The sequence below is a fragment of the Punica granatum genome, chromosome 1 (genome assembly GCF_007655135.1).
Source record: "Punica granatum isolate Tunisia-2019 chromosome 1, ASM765513v2, whole genome shotgun sequence".
NCBI classification, from domain to species: Eukaryota; Viridiplantae; Streptophyta; class Magnoliopsida; order Myrtales; family Lythraceae; genus Punica; species Punica granatum.
Window position 1 is genome coordinate 44,536,000 of NC_045127.1, and position 23,146 is coordinate 44,559,145.

The 23,146-nt window shown below is 44.8% G+C and overlaps 1 protein-coding gene across 1 annotated transcript in view; it reads right to left on the reverse strand.

The window, feature by feature from the left end:
- Positions 1 to 21,064, reverse strand: part of LOC116191540 ((+)-neomenthol dehydrogenase-like) — a 33,583-nt gene extending 12,519 nt beyond the window's left edge. The window contains exons 1-5 of the mRNA XM_031520267.1: positions 20,729 to 21,064; positions 20,245 to 20,500; positions 19,911 to 19,988; positions 19,581 to 19,757; positions 18,566 to 18,787 (exon numbers count right to left, since the gene is read on the reverse strand). Coding sequence (XP_031376127.1) covers positions 18,566 to 18,787; positions 19,581 to 19,757; positions 19,911 to 19,988; positions 20,245 to 20,500; positions 20,729 to 20,763 — 768 coding nt within the window. The 5' untranslated portion in view covers positions 20,764 to 21,064. The remainder of the gene's footprint in view (positions 1 to 18,565; positions 18,788 to 19,580; positions 19,758 to 19,910; positions 19,989 to 20,244; positions 20,501 to 20,728) is intronic.
- Between the last annotated feature and the right edge of the window lie 2,082 nt (positions 21,065 to 23,146).

Consider the following 23,146-nt stretch of genomic DNA (forward strand, 5'->3'; position numbering starts at 1 on the left):
CGAGCTCACGCCAACCATCGAGGAGTACCGAACACTCATTGGTCGAGCCGCAGTTATCCACGGCATTGTAGAACCCAATTTCCACACCGCCCGACCAACCCTAGTCTCACGCCTACTCGGGGTTCCTACGACTCGTTTGAATGCTGAACTCGCATACTCCGGCAGCACGGAGATTGCAATCGAGAAACTCCTCTTTTTTATTGAGTCCCGAGCGCACAGAGTCCAGGGGGATTTTCTTCGAAAGGATTTATGTCATGCTGTTCTATTGCTAATCTTTGGGACCCTCTTATTCCCTCGCTCGCATAGTCTCATCGATGCAGCCTTGGCCAGCGTTGTCTTCCAAGTGGTCGGAGGGCGTGGTTATGAGGTAGCCCTCGTGGCTGAGACCATCCGGTCCCTCGACCGCGTCTTGAGAACATGCGATCGAAGGATAAGAGGATCCCCTATGTTTTTACAAATTTGGCTCTAAAGTCACGTAAACCCTCTGCATCTGGTGCGCTCGATTATGTATTTTAATGGTCCGGAGTCAATTATTTCTCGATTGTTACCCCTCCTGTGTGTGGAAGAACGCAAGGTCTCTGAGTTGATCAAAACTTTTCGTGAAATAGCACCTAGGGGCTTCAAGTGGCGTGCCGCGTGGATGCCACCCTGACCCATGGCCCTTAGGTGTCCTAATTTTTATGGAGTCCCACTCATGAGTCATGCGGGGTCCACCACTTATTTTCCGGCGCGAGTAGTGAGGTAGCTCGGTGGCTTACAGACGGTCCCCGAGGATATGGCGCGAACTAGATTTGAACATACTTGGCGGGAGGATCAGACACCCGCAGATCTCCAAAGTAACGTCAAACAGGTCCTGGATGCGTGGCGAACTGTGATTACCGAGCGTTCATACTTCCCCGAGCATCTGACCCTTGATGAGCGGGATTTCCAAGCTACAGAAGAATACATCATTCGCTTCTACCGATGGGGTCTAGCAGCATACTAGGATCTCGTCAACTCTCCACGAGTCGAAGATGGCGGGTCACCCGGCGCAACTCCCACTTCAAATATGGCCATCCAAGCCGAGCTCACTCATATCAGAGCCGAAAGAGATCATCTTCGTCGAGAAGTCGTAGAGAACGACGAGCAGCTTGTTGATCAGCGCCAACTACAAAGAGAGCTCACCCAGACCCGTGCCGAGCTACAGAGGTGCGATCAAGAATTGACACGAGTAAACGCCGCTTTGGAGAGGTCCAGGAAAAGGGCCCGCGGGGGTCCATATACACCCTAGGATAGACACCCCGGCCAGACCCTCGAACTAGGGCTTTCCATGGCGATGGTTGCTTGTTCCCTGGGCGCGATGGAAGATCGATTTAGGACTATTTTTTTAAAAATTTGCATTATATTTTGGATCGTTCAGAGTCAATGCAAATGACAGCATTAGTTTTCAAAATTCATGCATTTCATGCATTCCCTCTTTTATTCAATGCTTTATCCATTTTAAAGAGAATCTTTACTCACGCACTTATGGAATCCAGGTGTTAACAACTGGCGGCACCTCACCGATATCTCACTCGTTTCCAGCAAAGAATGGCAGAGGAAAATCAACTAGCTGTCTTTGAGGAGGATACGCCGCCCACTTCAATTCATTCTTAAGCACCGACTATGCATGCGCCACCACCACATATGTCCCCTGCAGGCGTGTCACCAGCACATCGGGGAGCTTCCCCGACTCATCTTCCGCCACCTGCATCTTCGGGCCTACACCCGGCATATTCAGGAGGGCAGCCATCTTCTACAGCTGATAATCGTGCACGTATTGCAGTACTCGAGAGCACGGTCAATCAACTGGCTGCCACCATGGCTACCAATATGGCCGAGCTCATGGCCCTACTCAAAGGCCCAAATCGCGCTTCTTCGAGCTTCACCCCACCTCTTGGGTATGGGCCAACGGTCGATCCTAGCCCATGGGCCCAGCCGACCTTGATTCCTGATAACGGAGATACGTCTGCCCCAACGATAGTGAACGCGCCGGCGGCCCATCCGGTTAACAATCTTCCAGCATCACCTTCTTTCTCGCACCCGGCTAATCTCCCGACGGTCACTCCTATCCCTTCAGCGACAATGTTGGAACCGCCTAAGCTCGTACCCCCACCGATCTCCACGCCAGTCCCAGTTTCGGTCTCTGCGTCGATCCCAGCTCCGACTTCCGCTATCCCACCGCCGATCATATTCCTGCCTACAATTGCCCAGGCTCTTGCTTACACTGTTGAACCTCCCCCGTACCAAGCTCCACAACCCCATATCGGCTTTTCTTACCAAGCTCCACCTCCCATAAATATCGCTTACTCTGAACCGGGCACGCCGAGCCACGCGGCCCCTAGAGCTCCACCCACAAATTTTCTCCCGGAAACGGGGACTGAACAGGAACAGAGATTGAAGAAGTTGAAAGAGAATATCCGAGCCCTACAATCAGGCGACCCCCGCCTCGATGCCGGCGACGGCGATTGGAGTCTTTTCCCAGGTATGCAGCTACCCCCAAAGATTAAGGTGCCTGAATTCCAGAGGTACTACGGCACGACCGACCCTCGTCACCATCTCCGTCACTACCGGGGAAAAATGCTGCAGTACTGGGACTACGAAGAGTTCGTCATCCATACGTTCCAGGATAGTTTAGCAGGAGCGGCTCTTGATTGGTACATGTCACTGAAAGCTGCGGATATCCCCACGTGGGCGGACCTCTCAAGCAAATTCATCGACCAGTACAGGTACTGTGCGGAGACGCCCTCGACTCTGCTGGAGCTCAGCACGATGGAGATGACCGAGGACCAGGGCTTCGAGGCCTATGCAGTGAAGTGGAGGGCTAGAGCGGCGAAGCATGTCCCTCCGATCAGTGAGACACAGCAGATCCAATTATTCCACTCCACTCTTAAGGGGGCCTACTACTTGCACTTGTTAGCCCACACGTCTTCATTCTCCAACCTTATCGACGCCGGAAAGAAGCTCGACATCGGCATTAAGCTCGGCAAGATAGAAGGTCCGACGGAGAAAAAAGAAGGAGAGTCCTCGAAAAGGGCCGCCACTGGGACAACGGGAAGTAGGAGAGGGAAAGACACGTCCGTCAATGCTGTCAACTCAGGGCGCCAGGCCCCCCAGCAATATTTCGTAAGCTACACGCCAGCACCACCGGCCACTCAAGCGTATGCCCCACCTTCGATGCATTATCAACAACAACTCCCAGCGCAGCAAGTTTACTATTCCGCCCCGCCGGCTTCCTTTCCGTCGCCGGTCCCGCAGCAATATGCCCATAATTATGCCCCTGCTCCTCCTCCGATTCAACAAAGTAGGCCCCCGGTTTCGAGAACTCCTCAGCCGGTGCAACGGGCTTCTGCCCCGCGGACCAACAGGGCATCGCAACACAAACGCGGCGTAAACAGTTCACACCTCTGCCGGCTCCGCTCTCCCACATATACCGGCAACTCCTCGCAGGTAACAAGATCCGATCGATAGCACCTAACCCTGATTTCGACCCAACCATCCAAGATTAGAGTCGGCGCTGCGAGTACCATCAGGGCGCACCCGGTCACACCACCGACAATTGTTGGAAGCTACGGGAGAGGATCCAACAGATGATTGAAGACAAGCAACTCACGTTCAACGCCGTCAAACCCCCGAACGTGCAATCAAATCTTCTTCTCGATCATGGGTCGAGCTCAGGACCCAGCATTAACATGATCGGTGTTTGCGCTATAGGGGAGTACGAGACCGGACAGGAGGCACCGGCCCCGTTCATAATCGAATATGTTCCTACGGAAACCGGTGTAGGGTATGCAGGGTTCGATACCACGCCCGCCCCATTCGTGATAGAAGTCCCCGCCAAGAGCCATATCAAGATAGCCAGGTCCCGTGGACCTACGAAGGAAGTGTTGGGAACCTCGAGCGTCAATTTAGCGTCATAGACGTGACGCGCTCGGGTCGAGTCTACGAAAATCCGAAGGCCGCAAACAAAGGGAAAGCCCCGGCAGTGCCCGGAGTCGCCCCGGAAGGCTCGTCTATTCCCCAGAAGAAGGTGACTGAAGAGGAGGCCGAGGCATTCATGAAGATTATCAAGGCAAGCGAGTACAAGGTCGTTGAACAAATGGGCAAATCACCAGCCCACATTTCACTACTCGCCCTCCTCTTGGGTTTAGAGCCACGTCGAGAAGCACTTCTGAAGGTCCTGACAGCGGCACAAGTCCTTAAGGAGACGGCTCCTGATCTCATTGCAGAGACCGTTGCCTCAATCTTCTCCAACAACATTTCATTCTCGGATGACGAACTTCCCTCCAAAGGGTGGGCACACTCGCGGGCACTACACATCGTCTGCAAGTGCAATAACTTTATCATCGGTCGGGTCATGATCGACAATGGCTCGGCACTCAATGTTTGCCCGGTTTCCACGCTGAAGCAGATGAACGTGGACTTTAACCGCATCCGTCCGAGCAAGACTGCGGTTCGAGCCTTCGACGGCTCGCGGAAGGAAGTAAATGGAGAGATCAACCTGGTGATCGAGGTGGGTCCCTGCTCATTCGCTGTTACGATCCAAGTCCTAGACATTTCGAATGCTTTCAGCTTGTTGCTCGGGAGACCGTGGATCCATGCGGCTGGCGCCGTTCCTTCGTCCCTACACTAAAGGATCAAATTCATCGCAGAAGATCGACTTATCATAGTCAAGGGTGAGGAAGACTACGCCATTTACAAGGAGACGGCTGTCTCCTACATCAGTATCGGGGACGATCAAAACCTCCCCTTCCATTCATTTGAAACCATCTCCGTCATTCGGGACTACGGAGAGATCGATCCAACCCGCGCTGACCGCATGGTGGGGAAGATTTTGCTGTGCCACAATTACATCCCCGGCACCGGACTTGGAGCACATGGGCAAGGGATCAACCGCCCCATCGAGGTCGAAGAGTACAAGAACAGGAGGGGACTCGGTTTTCGCCATTCCTGTCACGAGATTATTGAGGCTCGCAGGGGCAAGCACCTTCACCGTCTCGCTGCACGTTATGGGAAGATCAACAGGGGCATCCCGGTTCATCCGCTCTCCTACTTTTTTCCTGGGCCTCCACACATCGTCGGAGGTACTCTTGACGGTCTCTCCTCGGATTCAGATAGCGAGCCTGTTGACCTGCCCACAATATGTGCCATCACCGAGGAGACTACTCCAGGGGCTTACATCCGCCTCGCGCAGGAAAATGAGAAACTCAACAACTGGACCTCAGTCCCGCGTTACTCGGCTGTAATCGCCGATGTGTAAGGCCATCTATGTTTTGATATTTCTTGCATGTCGGCATAGCCATAAGCCACACGACGGAAGAGGGATTCTTGTTATGGCATTGCGCCCTCATCATTAATAAAATCCCTACATGCATTTTCAGAATTCTCGCGTCTACTTTCTTTATCTCTCTCACTTATTCGCAGCACTTTAAATTTTCTAAGACAATTTATTTAAATCGCCAGGCTCCACTCGAATCTGAGTCTTCGACGCGTCGATTCGAACCCATCCGAGGAACTCCTTGAAGAGTCCCGACCCATATACTTCGGGGAAGGACTCGACGAGGATGGTCGAGTGCCCGAAATAAAAGAGAGTTTGCGCCGCCTTGAGAACCGCTAACTCACTTCCGTGGAGCCGACAGAAAAGATCAACGTGGGTACCGAAGAAGAACCTTGCATCCTAAAGATCAGGACGGGTATCGCCCCTACACAATGAGCCAGGATGATCGAATTTCTAACGGACTACCAAGAGGTCTTTGCTTGGTCCTACGCCGACATGCCGGGCTTAGATCCTTCGATAGTCAAGCATTTCCTACCGCTTGATACAGAGAGGTTTCCACCCAAGCGACAACACTTACGGCGGCAACGTGCCGGCCTTCTCCTCCGCATCAAAGAGGAGCTTATTAAACAAATCAACGCAGAGTTCCTGGAGGTTTGCAATTATTCTGAATGGGTAGCGAATATCGTGCCTGTGGAGACGAAGGATGGAAGAGTTAGAGTCTGCGTCAACTACCGAGACCTCAACAAAGTCAGCCCCAAAGATAACTTCCCCCTGCCTCACATTGACGTCTTAGTCGACAACACAGCATGCCACACATTGTTCTCCATCATGGATGGCTTCTCCGGATACAAACAGATTCGGATGGCCGAAGAGGACAAGATCAAGACGACGTTCATCACAATGTGGGGCACTTTCTGTTACCGAGTCATGCCCTTCGACCTAAAAAAAATGCTGGGGCAACATATCAGAGGGCGATGGTCACGCTATTCCACGACATGATGCACAAAGAGATCGAGGTCTACATTGACGACATGATTGCCAAATCCAAAGAAGGAGAGGACCACCTGGTTAATTTAAGGCGCCTTTTTGACCGCCTCAAGAAGTATAAGCTCAGACTCAACCAAACGAAGTGCACATTCGGCGCTAAGTCAGGGAAACTGTTAGGATTTATGGTCAGTGAGCGAGGCATTGAGGTTGATCCGGACAAGGTGAAGGCAATCAGGGAGCTACGTTCGCCATCGACGACCCGCGAAGTACGAGGTTTCTTGGGACGACTGAACTACATTGCAAGATTTATCGCAAACCTGACAGACAAATGTCAACCACTCTTTCGTCTGCTCCTTAAAAATGCGGCAATTGAGTGGGACGAGGAATGTCAGAAGGCCTTCAATACTATCAAGGCATATTTGGCTCAGCTACCAGTGCTAGTTACGCCGACACCAAATTGTCCGCTGATCCTTTACTTGACAGTGCGCCGGCAATCCCTGGGATGCATGTTAGGGCAGGAAGGCGAGTCCACGCGCGCAGAACACGCCATTTATTATTTGAGTAAGAAGTTTACCGAATGGGAGTCTAACTACCCGGATATTGGGAAGATATGTTGCGCGCTAGTATGGGTTATGCAGAGACTTCGACAATACACGCTCTACCACACTATCCGCTTATTGTCAAAAGCGGATCCCCTGAAGTACTTGCTCGATAGTCCATCTTCCATGAAGAACATTTCAAAGTGGCGATGCCAGCTGACGGAGTACGACATTGAATATGTGCCCCGCACATCAGTTAAGGGGCAAGCAATTGCGGATCACTTGGCAGAGTTCCTAATCGAAGACGATACGCCGATCAACTCTAATTTTCTGGACGAAGGGATCCTCCAAGTGGATAGTGAGGAGAACAAATTCGCATGGAAGATGTATTTCGACGGCGCAGTAAATTTCACTGGGTCCGGCATTGGTGCAGTACTGATATCCCTCGACGGACGCTACTATCCGATTGTAGCAAAGGTTGATTTCCCTTGCACTAATAACGTGGCCGAATATGAGGCATGCATCATTGGCCTGCAAGCGGCGATCGACTTCAAGGTGAAGGAACTGGAAGTGTTCGGAGATTCTATGCTTACAATCTTCCAGACTCTGGGGCAATGGAAGACGAATGACGAAAAGCTAGTGCCATATCACGAGTATCTTGAGGAGTTAGCGGAGAACTTCGAGAAAATCTCATTCACATACACACCTCACATCAAGAACCAATTTGCAGATGCACTGGCGACGCTCGCATCCATGGTGAGCATCACGAAAGAAAACCTCATTGAACCACTCAAGATCGAGATCGCCAAAGGCCCTGCTCACTGCGAGCGATGAGCAGCCATGATACGAAGACATTAAGCATTTCTTGCAAACTGGTCAATACCCTACAATGGCTAACCGTCGTGATCGAAAAACACTTCGGCGACTCGCAGCACATTATTTCCTGAGTGGAGAAACTCTCTATCGCCGTTTTTCGATGCCACACTACTCCGGTGTGTTGATGAAGTCGAGGCACAACGTCTCATGGGAGAGATACACGAGGGGAGCTGCGGACCCTACATGAGCGGGCTTATGCTGGCCAAGAAACTCATGCGTTTGGGTTACTTTTGGTCCACGATGGAAGCTGATTGCATCAAACACGTTAAGCATTGCCACTTGTGCCAGGTATACGCCGACCAGATCAAAGCACCGCCTAACGAGTTGCGCCCGATGGCAGCCCCATGGCCCTTTTGAATGTGGGGTATCAATGTGATCGGTCCTATCAATCCCAAAGCGTCCAACGGACATCTGTTCATTTTGGTGGCAATCGACTACTTCACTAAGTGGATCGAGGCTGTAACACTTGCTTCAGTCACCGCAAATGCCGTGGCACATTTCTCAAGCGTGACATCATCGCCCGATACGGAGTCCCCGAGACGATCATCACCGACAATGCCAAGAACTTGAATAACAGGATCATCGACGAGTTCTGTGAGCGATTCAAAGTGCATCATCGCAACTCCACTCCATACGGTCCCCAAATGAACGGTATAGTGGAGGCTGCAAACAAAAATATCAAGAAGATCATCGAGAAAATGACGGTGACTTACAAAGATTGGCACGAGATGCTCCCTTTCGCGCTCTTGGCATACCGAACATCTATCCGCTCTTCAACCGGGGCAACTCCGTATTCTTTGGTCTACGGCATGGAGGCCGTTCTCCAGATCGAAGTGGAGATTCCTTCCATGAGGGTCCTCGCCGAGACCGAACTTGAAGAAGCAGAATGGGCGAAGCAACGTTGTGAACAGCTCAATCTCATCGACGAGAAACGGCTAACAACACTTTGTCACGGCCAACGCTACCAACAGAGAATGGCCTGAGCGTTCAATGCGAGAGTCCGCCACTGCAAGTTCAAACCCGGTGACCTCGTCCTCCGGAAAGTCCTACATATTACACCTGATTCTCGGGGCAAGTTTGCATGCAAGTACGACGGCCCCTTTGTCGTCAAGGAAGTCTTCTCTGGAGGGGCAATTATCTTAAGCGACATGGACGAGACCGAAAATGCCCTCCCAGTCAACGCCGATGCCCTTAAGAAGTACTATCCCTGATTGGATGTTTCGTCATTCTACAGCCTTTGCATGTGCCTGCAAGCTACAACTCACACTTCCAACACTTGTCCTCTTCTGTATTCTTCAGGCTCCGCGCCCGTTTCACTTCAGCGCATTTTTTGTTATCAGTATTTATGCCGTCTCCATCAAATCCTTCCATATAAGGGCACCTCTGAGAGAAAAGGAATAATTTTCCCGCTAGGTCGAAAACCTCCTCGAGGCGACCTAGGCAAAAGTTAGGGAACGAGGGGCACGGCTTAAAATCCCGCAAAGGGGAGGCGCGGCAAAAGGAGATCATGAATTATATCCTTGCTATGCTGAAAACCCATAAAGGACGGTCTAGGCAAAAGTTAAAGGAACCGAGAGGTGCGATCGAACCCTATCCTAGGCGGTTGCAGCAAAAGGTGAGCATTTACGAGGGAAAAATGAAAATAAAATACCCCGCTAGGTCGTCACGCGTCTTGTGGCCTTGGCAAAAATTAGGGGAAATTGTCGGTTCAACCACGCAAGAGCTGCGACACCTCGTGTGGAGCTATGGCAAGTAGTGGTTTAGCGGTTTTCAACGCAAGCAAACTCTCTTCGACTCTTCGGGCTCAAGACATGCCTCGAAATGAGTTCGAATCGTCGTATCCTTGATTTAGAGGATCCCCAAAGATCCTTCCTTTTACCTTCATACAAAAACTCTGCGGGTCATGCCCGCCTTGCAAAGGCCATTCCTTTAAGTCAAATACATGTCATACTCGGGGACGCAGCCACCCCTCAAACGGCCACTGAATTTAAATTCTCGGAATATCATTACATAGATTTCTTTACATATCACAATTTCAGCAAGTTTTGCATGACTGACAACGACCGTTGGTTATCGTTTTCCTGCATACAGGTCTGAGTGTACAGGTCCCGGGAAGGCGTCCCCCCGAGCGGGCGTATGTCTCTCTCGTTCGACAAGTCGCAGTCCCTATCCGGGTGAAGGGCCCGAAAAGGAGCACACGTCAACTTCGCCAAGCAAACCCATAGGCGCACGACCAACGACAGGGCGCGGTTATCACTGCATTATTTCAGTACAATACCGACTTAACACCGAACAGATAGCCCTACACTATCCCATAACAGTGATTCTTACTCTTGCATTTACTGCTTTCCAAACTTCGTGTCTGCATTCATTGCATTCCGGACTTCGTGTTTGCATCTACTACATTTCGGACTTCGTGTCCGCATTTACTGTTCTTCGGACTTCGTGTCCTCATTTACTGCTTTCCGGACTTCGTATCCGCATTCACTGCACTCCGGACTTCGTGTCCGCATCTACTGCTTTTCGGACTTCATGTTCTCATTTACTCCTTTCCGGACTTCGTGTCCGCATTCACTGCATTCCGGACTTCGTGTCCGCATCTACTGCTTTTCGGACTTCGTGTCCTCATTTACTGCTTTCCGGACTTCGTGTCCGCATTCACTGCATTCCGGACTTCGTGTCCGCATCTACTGCTTTTCGAACTTCGTGTCCGCATTCACTGTTCTTCGGACTTCGTGTCCTCATTTACTGCTTTCCAGACTTCGTGTCTGCATTCAATGCATTCCGGACTTCGTGTCCGCATCTACTGCATTTCAGACTTCGTGTCTGCATTCACTGTTCTTCGAACTTCGTGTCCTCATTTACTGCTTTCCAGACTTCGTGTTCGCATTCACTGCATTCCGGACTTCGTATCCGCATCTACTGCTTTTTGGACTTCGTGTCCTCATTTACTGCTTTTTGGACTTCGTGTCCTCATTTACTGCTTTCCAGAGGACGCATTTTATTTTTTTTAAGATCTGCCCCGAATTTCAAAATTATTTTCAATCAAGTCCTGGTCATTTTATTATTTTCCAATCAGTCCTTGGATTTTTCAGAATTTTTCCAAGAATCCCAAAGAACTTTTCAAATTATTTCAGTTTAGTCCCGGGACCATTTTCACCCTTTTCAGATCTGCCCCGAACTTCAAAAATTCTTTTCAATCAAATTCCAATCATTTTACTATTTTCCAATCAGTTCTGGAATTCCCAAAATTTTTCAAGAATCCCAAAGAACTTTCCAAGTTGTTTCAGTTTAGTCCTGGGGCCATTTTTTGTTTTTCAGATTAGTCCAGATTTTCAAAGTCATTTCAAATAAGTCCTAGGGCAGTTTCAGTAATTTTTTACACAGGCCCTATTTTTTTAGAATTTTCAAATCAGTCCCCAATTTTTTTTTAGAATTTTCAAATCAGTCCCTAATTTTTTAGAATTTTCAAATCAGTCCTTGCTCTTTTGAAATCGTTCAATTCAGTCCCCTGGACATTTTCTAAAAATATTCGACCCTTTCCTACTTGGATCACCCACCAACATTGTATGTGCCCCATTTAAATATTTTATTTTTGTAATTATATGTATACAATGTAATAATGTCAGAAATTAGAGTTTATCGGTGGTCAACTAATGGCTATCTCGACGACTCGAAATCTGTAGACTAAAGCATTCGGCAAATTTCTAATTAACCTAAGATTCTACATACGGGATAATCGAAACGTTAAATTTGACTAAATTAAATCACTTTACTCTTTTAAATGAATTGTACGAACCGATTAATAATTTGTAATCGCGTCGACAGTTCAAGAACTGTTAGTCACTCCCTTTTTTTAAATTCACAATTTCAAAAGTATCGAGATACGTGCTACGTAATCTTGATTTTTCATACACACACATATTTTTCGATTCAAGGGGGATGACTATCGGTTCTTGTCCCGCCGTCACTCTAGTATAGGTTTGTGTTTAGAACGGGTTAAAACATGGAAAAGCAGATTAATCTCAAACTCGGCTTGAATCAAACATGGGCAATAGTCAAATAGAGGGTTAAGTTTTGGGTTTTAGGTGAAAATACTCTTAATCTGTAAAAGCCGTATTGTCACGATACAGAAAAATCTAAAAACAACCCACACATTCGAGACTTGACTATGGACATCACGTCTGTCGGGTCCATTAAAATAATGCCGAATGCTACATACCCTATCCATCACCCTTTTGTTTGTTTTAAGATAGGATTTGTATGTCAAGATACCTCGGTTAATAATATGTTAACTCACGTAAATTCGGCGATAACAAAACCCCATTGATTGTTTATTTGAGCTTGCTTGTTACATCTTTTGCACTTGATTGTTATGCGGATCGAGCCTGATCCCTTAGGACTCGATTCACACTGGGTCCAACGCCCATAACCGTCGATCACGGGATCCAATACCCCCATACACCGAGTGTGCATTTAATTTAATTTTCGGTCTTTGCCAAAACTATACGGTGAGCATGAGTGAAATCATGGCCGAATGCGAACTGACCGTGATTTAGTCATTGTAGCTTGTCTTTTATTTATTTGAGAGAACAATGTAAGGTTTTATATTATACATATATTCATGTAAAATCCCGGTCGGAGAGTGAACGGTCAGAGTGTTTCTTCGAATTTACGATGTCAAAACGCATAAGATGAGCGGAACTTAATTAAGCGGTAATTAAATTAAAATGGCAAGTTTAGACAAGCTAGAGTACTGAAAGGGCGTGTGGGATATAGACCCACACGTAATAGAACCCCCGAATTCGGAATTTTCGGTTCCGTACAGACCATTGCCTTAACATTTTAGGTGTACCCCGTACCCCTAGACCTGGGTAACTTGCCGGCCCTCGACCTTCGGGTCGTAAAATGGCAAGTGGCGACTCCTTCTCACGTGCGTCCGTCGCGCGTCCCCGGGAAGGTGGACACTCCCAAGCCGCGTTGCATAGGCAAGCGCATGCGTGCCCCGACGAGACGAAATTCGGGTGCGCACAACGAGAAATCCATATCTCTCGAGTTCATGACGTATTCTACAAGACCTACGAGGCTTTTATATCACCAGTGCAGAAGATTGTGCCACAACACCTTGCGGTACTTGTTCTGCAACCTCACCCGTCGACTGGTCAAAGTCATTTTGTGGTAGAACTTCCCCAAGTTCTAATTTCTTCCCACTAGTTCCTTTGAAGAGAAACTCTTTCTCAAGGAATATGACAGTTCAAGCAACAAACACTTTGCCCTCGGTGAGATTATAGAAATGATATCCTCGAGTTTCCTTAGGATACCCCACAAAGTAACATTTATCCGATTTAGGGCCAAACTTATCCAAAGACAATCTCTTCACATAAGCTTCGCAACCCCATATTTTTAAAAAAGACATATTGGGATGTCTCCCATACTACATCTCATATGGTGTCTTTTCAACTGATTTTGATAGAGCATGGTTCAATATTAAAGCAGCTGTCTGTAGAGCATATCCCAAGAAGGAGTCCGGTAAGTCCACATGACTCATCAAAGATCGAACCATATCTAATAAAGTTACATTCCTCATCTCAACTACACCATTCTATTGTGGTGTTCTGGGTGGTGTCAAGTTGGATAGAATCCCACACTGTCTAAGATAGGAAGCAAACTCATAACTCAAATATTCACCTCCTCAATCTGATTGAATAACTTTAATGCTCTTACCCAACTGATTCTCCACTTCATTCTTAAATTCTTTGAACTTTTCAAAGGATTTGGATTTGTGTTTTGTCAAATACACATATCCAATCTACTTAAATCATTAGTAAAGGCAACGAAGTAGAGATACTCACCTCTAGAAAGCTTGTTCACTAGTCCACATATATTGGTATGTATGAGAGCCATAAAACCATTAGCTCGCTCACCCTTTCCTGTAAATGAGGCCTTAGTCATTTTCTCAATTAAGCAAGGTTCACATGCCTCGATCAAATCGAAATCAAACGAGTCCAGTAATTCACCCTTATAGAGTCTGGAGATGCAACTCTCACTAATATGACCTAAACGACAATGCTAGAGGTAAGTTGGGTTTGAATCATTAGACTTGAGCCGCTTGGTTTTCACGTTATAAATGGGCGTATCTAGATCAGGAGCATACAGACCATTACTTAAATGTGCACTACCGTAAAAATACATCATCCATGTACATAGAACAACACTTGTTTTTCATAGTGAAACAAAATCTCTTCTTGTCCAAACAAGAAACAGCTATTATGTTTCTACTAATAGCAGACATATAATAACAGTCGTCAAGATCTAGTACAAACTTAGTGGCAAAGACATTTGATAAGTCCCTACAGCTAATGCAACAACCCTTGCCCCACTTCCAATTCGTAGGTCCACTCGGTATCTAATACCCAATATATAGAAGCAGTAGATACATTGATATCTATAACATAGATACTTAAAGTGGAAGTCACACTTCCCTTCTTCTTCTTCAACTCCTCCAAGTATACCTTATAATTCCACTTCCAGTGGCCACTGTTGCCACAGTGGAAGCAGTAATCATCCTTTTCCACCTTGGCCTTGGGCTTCAATGCCCCTGAGTCACATTTGGATGCACCCTTAGGCTTCTTGCATTTCTTCTTGCCTTTGCCTCTATTTTTGGTCCCTTGGACCATCTAAACAGGCGTTCCCTTGCTGATGTCCCGCCCAGCTATTCTCAACATGCTAAGTAGTTTAGGCAATGGTTTGTTGAACTCGCTCATATTATAGTTCACAACAAATTGATTGAACTGCCACGCAGCGACTGCAGGATTAAGTCTATGGCCAACTCTTGACCTAGAGGAAATCTCGGTCTTTCCAGAGTCTCCTTGTACCTAATTATCTTAAGTACATGAGGACCTAAAGGGCTACCCTCAATCAACCTTGCTTGAAAAAGAGCCTTTGATACGTCGAGCCGCTCATGTCGGGGCTACTCTTGATAGAGCTGCTTGAGATGTACGATCATATCGTAAGCCGCCATGTTCTTGTGCTGCTTTTGAAGCTCGGGATCTATGGTGGCCAGCATGAGACATCCGACGTTCAGGGCATCATCTTGATTCTTCCTATAAGCATCTCTCTCAGCTCGGGGTGGCATTGTAAGTCGGTGGCACAAGAAGAGATCGTTCCAAGACATATAACTTTTTCTCCTGAGTGAGAATAATTCTCAAATTGCGGTACCAATCCAGGAAATTATTTCCTGACAGTTTTTCCTTCTCAAGGATTGATCGCAAACAGAAGGCACTAGTAGTATTTACTGCCATGGAAACTACCACAGAAATATATATAATAATTATTATGACATAACAATATTTAATGAGGATTTTATTATATATTGTTCCCGCTATTTTTATCAAATCAATGACCCTTACCACTGATTTGGAGAATCTCATTCTCATAATGGTCCAAGATCTATATTTCACCAAGTTCTAAGTCAGCGATGGCTGATTCGCCCAGAATTGGCTATTTAGGTATAAACCCTTATTTCCAATTGCATCATATGCAACTCTTGGTTAATTGGGTGAATAACTCCTTATTCCAATCTACTTTGTAAATCGATGCCCAACTCCTTGAACTCCAAATCCTATTAAGTTTGCTCAGTTAAGTCAGACTCACCGATAAACACCACGCTTTACCAGGATAGATGAAGGCATCCTACGAGAGCAAGGTCTACATACTCATCGATCTTGGTCTTGATAGCGTTACATGGTGGAAGGCTGTGGACTTAATATTGTTGAGGGATTTTATCAATATTGAAATCGGTCTCACCATATACTATTATGTAACTAGTACATAACAGTCCCAATGTATAACTATTATACCAACACATCAATATCAGTCATGCACGTATAACTATTATACTAACACAACTGTCGCCTGGTCTAGGTCTAACAGGCATGCATTCAACAAGTACAAAATCCTATTTCATGCTTCTATCTACTCAAATTCTAACTAGCTAAGCTCTGATACTAATTGTTAATTTCACGGGGTCTACAAAAAAGTAGAAAAGTCAAAATTTTCTACCGTGAAACTAGATCGCAAGACCTACTAGAAGAATAGGAGTAGATAAAGTGTACCTGGAATCTTTTAAATCGTCGACTGAGCGCCCCATGCATGACACCTCTACTGATATCCACACCGATTTCGTTGACGCGTGACACCTCTATCGATATTCACCGATTTCGTTGACGCGTGACACCTCTACCAATATTCATACCGATTTCATCGACGAATCTTCTAAATCAGCGGTGCTAGCGGCCAACTCTTGAAGGAAACACCAGTTCGACACTTAAAATTATTACAGTAATGGACCTTTTCAAATTTGGACTTTCCAAACCGAAATCTCACATATAGATGCACACACACAGATGTATATATATGTATGCAAATATACTCATGGCAACGTACCCATCCCTCTGGGCCTTATTTATATGTATTATGGGAAACCAATTTCCCATCCATGGCCGATGTGGGACAAGCCTCAAATAGGCTTCCCACATGCCATGTGCAAGGCTACATGGAGCCCACTGGTCACCATGTATTGGGCAATAGGAGGCTATGTATGGGAAGGCCAAATGGTGCATATTTTGGGCCCCATTTTCTTGTCGATTTGTGTATTGAATGAGGTCCATTTAATCTAATAAATCGGGTCTAATTAATCGGTAAATTTAATCTCATTAAATATCCGATTAATCGGTTACACCTTAACTCGTTTAATCTTCATTAGATAGTTTCAGTGTTTCAAAATCATCCCATCAATTAGGTCGTAGTGTGTGACCCTGTAGGTTCTCGATTACGTTGACAGTAATATCAAAATCTCTATTTCAATATTATAAACAGTGAGCGGCATCTAACAATGCATCACTGTTACTCAAGTACTCGGAAAGTCGAGTTCTCAATGAACCTTGTGACCTATGTTACCGTGCAGTATAATCCCTTTGTTCTCTATATCTCTACTGAGCCCAAGGCATGATCGTTGTTATCCTTGTATGGCTCAATCTCTCTTTTTTGGTTTATCAGGTAAATCTATCGGAACAAATGAGCTCGATATCTCTATATCAACTCATTTGGGTATGCATACACTTTTAGACTCTACCCACCAAGTGGCCGTAAGATATCACTCCCATCACGTAGGAGGAACAAATTCTATCTTGGTCACTCACCTTCCTCTCCATGCTCTGTTGTATACCCAATAACTGTTTTTATAACCAGCCTGTTACGGTGGTTTTTAACAATATCAAAGTATACGACATTACATGTAGGAAACCATGATGACCTCAAGTCAAAGGACCATAGCACCATAGTCACTATGAAACCTGCTAATGATAGTCACATATTGACCTATGTAGCAGTCTCATAGCAGGTCATTCCAGTACACATTACTCCTAATGTATACCTGTGGTATGACTCGATATCTCCATATCCATGACCTATAAGACTTGATGATCAATCAACACCTGAACTAGTCTAACCGCATTATCGTTATCATAATTAACGATAATACTTTGACTATGGACATTTAGGAATAGTGTTCATCATTGATAGGATCTCACAATTAAGTCACACTTGATACCTATACATACCATTTCAGGGACATTATTGTGTAAAATTAATATTTAGCGCAACCCACACAATAACAAAATATTCATCTAGGGCATACACCAATTCCCAATAGAAAGTTCTATTTCTACCTCCCTTTATCCCTAATAGGCTGAGCTGATCCGGGCAAGCTTATTGAAAGTTATAATCATTTTTTAGCTTCTCATATTGATATGCCTGGCGCGAGTGCCTAGCGGACACCAAAGCTTTAGTACTGGCTCCTAAACTGATCAGTTACAAAGCATTACGTGTGGTTCAATGCAGCAAAACATTGGAGAGTCTGAGATCGCCCAGCACATTTGCAGGCCATTTTCTGGTGTGATGTCGGAGCCCTTGTTCACACGGTTGTGAAGCCGCTTAATCCTTCTTGTTAATGAATCAGCATACATCTTTTGGATTTTACATTTTGAGGCTTCCAACATGCTGGCATGCTTAATTGTTTTTCCAATAATGTAGCAAAAGGCGACGTTGTCAAAATTCGTGCTTGAATACCAGATGATTCCAGTGAGTTGACTAATTTGAAAGTTCTGTAGGATACATCAGACTTTTCCAAATGGATGCATTTTGGTCAAGCAAATGGTTACCTTTCTATTCAAGATATTTTCCCTCAAATGGCTTGAGATATATTAGGGTTCTTTTGTCGTTTTCGTCTGTTAATTGTCTTGAGGAGAACGATACTGTGATTTGCAAAATAAGTGGACAACCTTGGATGTCGGGAAAAGCTACAAGCAGCAGGTGAGAGGAGAGTCCGTCCCTTAAACTTTCCTTGACCGGGTGTTAAGCTACCCAAACCTCGTTCTTTTCACATCCCCGAACCATGACTTGAACGCATCCAGATAACACATTTATGAATTTTCATATCCCCATTCTTTTCGATCAGTCTCCCCTCTCCCAGGCCAATATACATTCATCATCGATTTAACATCTAGTTATAACTTCATGGTTTTAGGGAGGTATCAATGATTATCGAAAATCATGTGAATCTGATGATACTGAGAAGCCTGACAAAGATCTTACTGAAAGTTTGTGAAAGTGCACAGAACAGGTTGCATGTATATTACATCAATATCAACGGATTGTTGTATTGATCCATTCCTCTTTTGGCTCATGATATTTGGTCTTATTGCCAGATATTCAATCAGACAAGCTTTGTTTCTCAGAAAGAACAGACTTCTTTCCTGAAGAAGCAGAGGCCAGAGGGCCCCATTTCTGGGAGAAGAGCCAGGTGAACCGGGCCCTCTGCTCCTTGAGGTGCACTTAAAAGTCCATTGTTGCCGGTCATATCGGTCTTGACAAAGCCCGGGCAAACACTGTTCACAAGGAAGGTTGGGAACTCTTTTGCTAGGAGCCTCGTGTAAGCATTCATAGCTGCTTTGGACAGCTTGTATGCGGAGATAGTCTCGGGCCAGCCTTTGGCTGCTAATTGACCCCGCTGGAAATCTTCCAGGAATTTCTTCAGGATCTCCTCTATCTGATTTCCTGTGAGGTTCTCGATGTCTCCCAGGGCATCCTTGATTGATTCTCCGGGAATATTCTGAAAATTGACAGGGTTGATAGCCGAAATTTTAGGAAAAAGTCCGGGGAAATGTAGTGATACACAGCTCTGATTGAGGAATAGTGTTCCAGGTTCACGTTTCCATGTTGTAAAACCTGCTTCAAATCCTTTTTTTTTTTTTCATTTTTCTCAATGAAGCAGAAGTAAGTTCCTATAACGTTATTGGATTACATTGTCTAATTATCTTTCCAGTTTCCAGATGTTAATTTTTTTGAGAATGCAACAACAGAGAAAACTACTGAAACTTCCTAAAGATGAGATTTTTTTTTTCTGGTGTGTACTCTGGTATCCGAAAGCCCATCGAGCCTCAACTAATCCAGTTCGAGCCGGTTCGGTCTACTAAGGGGTAAACCTTCCTCAATATGGATTTTCTCCGTTCATACAACTCAGACGCGAGACCCTGCTTAAGGGGAACAAGTACCAAATCACTTGAACCAACCCATGATGGTAAAAATGAGAGATTTTGAGTAGCCATTTCATGACGTGCTTCTGATTAAGAAAGGTTTAGGAAAATGACAGTCTAGGAACAGTTCATTGAGTTCTCTCGATTTCCAGATACGAGGAAAAGCAGTTCAATGTCCAAAATCCAAAAGATAAGTCGAATCATGAGTACGCAAAATAGGAAAGCCAAAGCTCAAGCATGTTTTACTTCTGGAAATAATTGGAAAGTCCAGAATATTACTACAGTTACCTGCAAAAATCCCAAGTCTGAAGAGACATTGACGATCCTTGCAGAACTCGACTGTTGAAGCAGGGGAAGGAGAGCTTCAGTCACTCTTTTCGCGCCAAAGTAGTTTGTTTCGAGACATTCTATGGCCAATTTGTAATTTTGGGTTGCCATCATTTTCCACTCCTCTTCATCAGTTGGCTATATCAAAAGGACAAACAGATTTCCGGCTCTATCAAGAATAGGACTTTGAGGTATCATCCGATTCTCAAGTCATAAGTGGTTCAGTATCATACAAACTTGATTTACCCAAGCCAAAAGCCAAAAGCCGTCCCAGATAGGATGAAGACTTACCCAACCACCAACACGCTCAACAGCACTTGTAAAGGCTTGAAAATCTAAAATGATTCCATTTATCCCGGCATTGTTCACCTGCAATAGTTTTCCATCTTCTATTAGTCACAGAAGAGAGGCATCAAAAAAGGAGCTCAGATAAGGGATCACGCCACATTTGGATGAAAGAATGGAACGACCCCGGAGTTTAATCACTTGTTTATGCTTGTTATTTGGGGTCAGTTGGTGGTGATACAGAGAAGTTACAATTTCCAGTTGACGAGAGGGATCTTGAAAAACACAAGAAAGAATATGAAGTACGTAATTCATGGGAAATTGGAACCCCCTTCTGTACCAGAATGTCCAGCTTTCCGAACCGGGTACTGACAAACTCAACCAGTGAATCTATGCTTGCGGAGTCGGTAACATCAAGCTGATGAAAAACTACTTCACCGGAGGGAGCGGCAGAGCCTTCTTCTTTCAGTTTGCAAACAGCCTCGAGACCCCTCTTCTCGTCGCTTGAAGTTAAGACCACCGTCACCCCTTTTGAGGCCAACTGCCTGCAAATCTCTAACCCGATTCCTTTGTTTGCTCCCGTTACCACAGCATGCCTTTGAGAAGAGCAAGAAATCCCTCTTAGATATATATGTCAAAGACTAATGAAAGAATCTACCTGCCGGCAGTTTCTAGCATGACAACATGGATGGTCGCATCTCTGTAACTCCCACGTTGGTTATTTATCTATGCTATGAAACTAGGATCACCAAGTACGAGGTTTCAAGACATGCCAGAACCCATTGCCAATTATTGCTAAGGGAAAAGCTGGAAGATGAAGATACCTCCTGGTATCGAGAAATGTGGATGCTTCTGCCATGGAAAAGGGGTTCCAAATGACAAGAGCACTGAACTGTGTGGGTATGCCCTTGAACTCTTTTTTTCTGTCTAAATATTTAGTGGAAGTTTGATGAGAACAAGTTGTACATAAATGTGAAGAGAAGTTTATAGGTTTATTCTTTATCTATATAGTCATTCGGATACGCTTTGCTATTCTTGTTGGATTCACATGTATCACGGAAAGAACATGAAACGCATGATGGGAATCAGTGACAAGAGGACTATTAGCGTGAAATCTTGTCTGCCGCACAGAACTGGTCACAGCAATCCCACAGGGGGGCGGCCCTCCCAAGGACGAGGAAACCTTATCTCCAGAAGACGTATTCAAAATAATGTTCACTCTTCTGCCATAAGATGACAAATGAGAGATTAGAAACTTATAGCTTTCATTTTGGACATATCCAATGTCAATGAACAATCAACACCACACATGACTAGTGATTTGTTGAAAACGGGAAGCCATAATTGACAAAGGAGGGACCGGCTTTGAGCTGTCTAATGCAATGAATATCACCATGAAGATCCATTCACGACCATGATTCCTGTATTCTGGACTTAATTTTTTATAAAATTGTATGCAATATATAAAGTTACGACCATTTTCAAAATGGTTCTTCAACTTTCTTTACTTTTTTACCCTTCTGATGTTGACAATATTACTATTTTACCCTTTACTCAAATAATATGAATACCAATTAAACATCACATCTTTTCGGTATCATAGCACATTCCTCACCCGTTTTCAATAGAAAAAACCATTGTGTACCTACTCTTTGTCATATCCCTTTCCGTTTCGAGATACCATTTCATACTCTTCCATTATCAAAACTACCTACCACATTCTTTGTGATAATTATTTTATTCAGTCGAATGCATCAAATATGAAGTAGCTTCTCCATTCAACGCTCACGGTTCCTCTCTCTCCAAATTGCATCTCTTCTATTTTTTCTCTTGTTCCGGTGACTACTCCCTTTAAATATTCTTTTTTTTTCCTTCTACTAATCTCAGACAAAAACTTTTTCCCAAATTCGCTTTCTTCTTCTATGTTCCTTTTATATTTTCAGTCAATGATTTTCTTCAAGTGAGGATTTTTCTTTTTTTTTATGCCTTACTCTAACCTTATGCTTTGTTGTCCGTTTTTCTAATATTATCTGAATTCAATGCTTGAGCAATCTTTATCTATATAGTCATTCGGATACGCTTTGCTATATTTTTGGATTCACATGTATCATGGAAAGAACATGAAAAGCGTGACGGGAATCAATGACAAGAGGACTATTAGCGTGAAATCTTGTCCGCCGCACACAACTGGTCACAGCAATCCCACAGGGGGTGACCCTCCCTTGGACGAGGAAACCTTGTCTCCCGAATCTGTTTCTTCTGCCATAAGACGTAATCAAATTAAAGGGTCCATCATTATATTGTCAATCAGTTAGATGTCATCTTCACTCTTCTGCCATAAGATGACAAATGAGAGAGTAGAAACTTATATCTACCACACGCGACTAGTGATTTCTTGAAAACGGGAAGCCATAATTGACAAAGGAGGGACGGCTTTGAGCTGTCTAATGCCATGAAAATCACCAGGAAGATCCATTCACGACCATGATTCCTGTATTCTGGACTTAATTTTTTATAAAATTGTATACAATATAAAGTTAATGACCATTTTCAAAATGTTTCTTCAATTTTCTCTACTTTTTTACCCTTCTGATATTAACAATATTACTATTTTGCCATTTACTCAAACAATATGAATACCCATTAAACATCACTTCTTTTCGGTATCATTGCACATTCCTCACCCGTTTTCAATAGAAAAAACCATTGTGTACCTACTCTTTGTCATATGCCTTTCCGTTTCGAGATACCATTTCATACTCTTCCATTATCAAAACTACCTACCACATTCTTTGTGATAATTATTTTATTCAGTCGAATGCATCAAATATGAAGTAGCTTCTCCATTCAATGCTCACGGCTCCTCATTCTCCAAATTGCATCTCTTATATTTTTCTCTCTTGTTCCAGTGACTACTCCCTTTAAATATTCTTATTTTTTTTCTTCCACTAATTTCAGACGAAATTTTTTCCCAGATTCGCTCTCTTCTGCTATGTTCCTTTTATATTTTCAGTGAATGATTTTCTTCAAATGAGGATTTTTCTTTTTCTTATGCCTTACACTAACCTTATGCTTCGTTGTCCGTTTTTCTAATATTATCTGAATTCAATGCTTGAGCAACTTAACCTTTCATTGCACCATCATCCCATCCAAAATCTCGCGCCTCTTTCACTCTTTCTCATGGGCAGTAGTATGACCTTTCTCTGATTTATATCTTGTACAAGTGTTGCAGATAACACTAC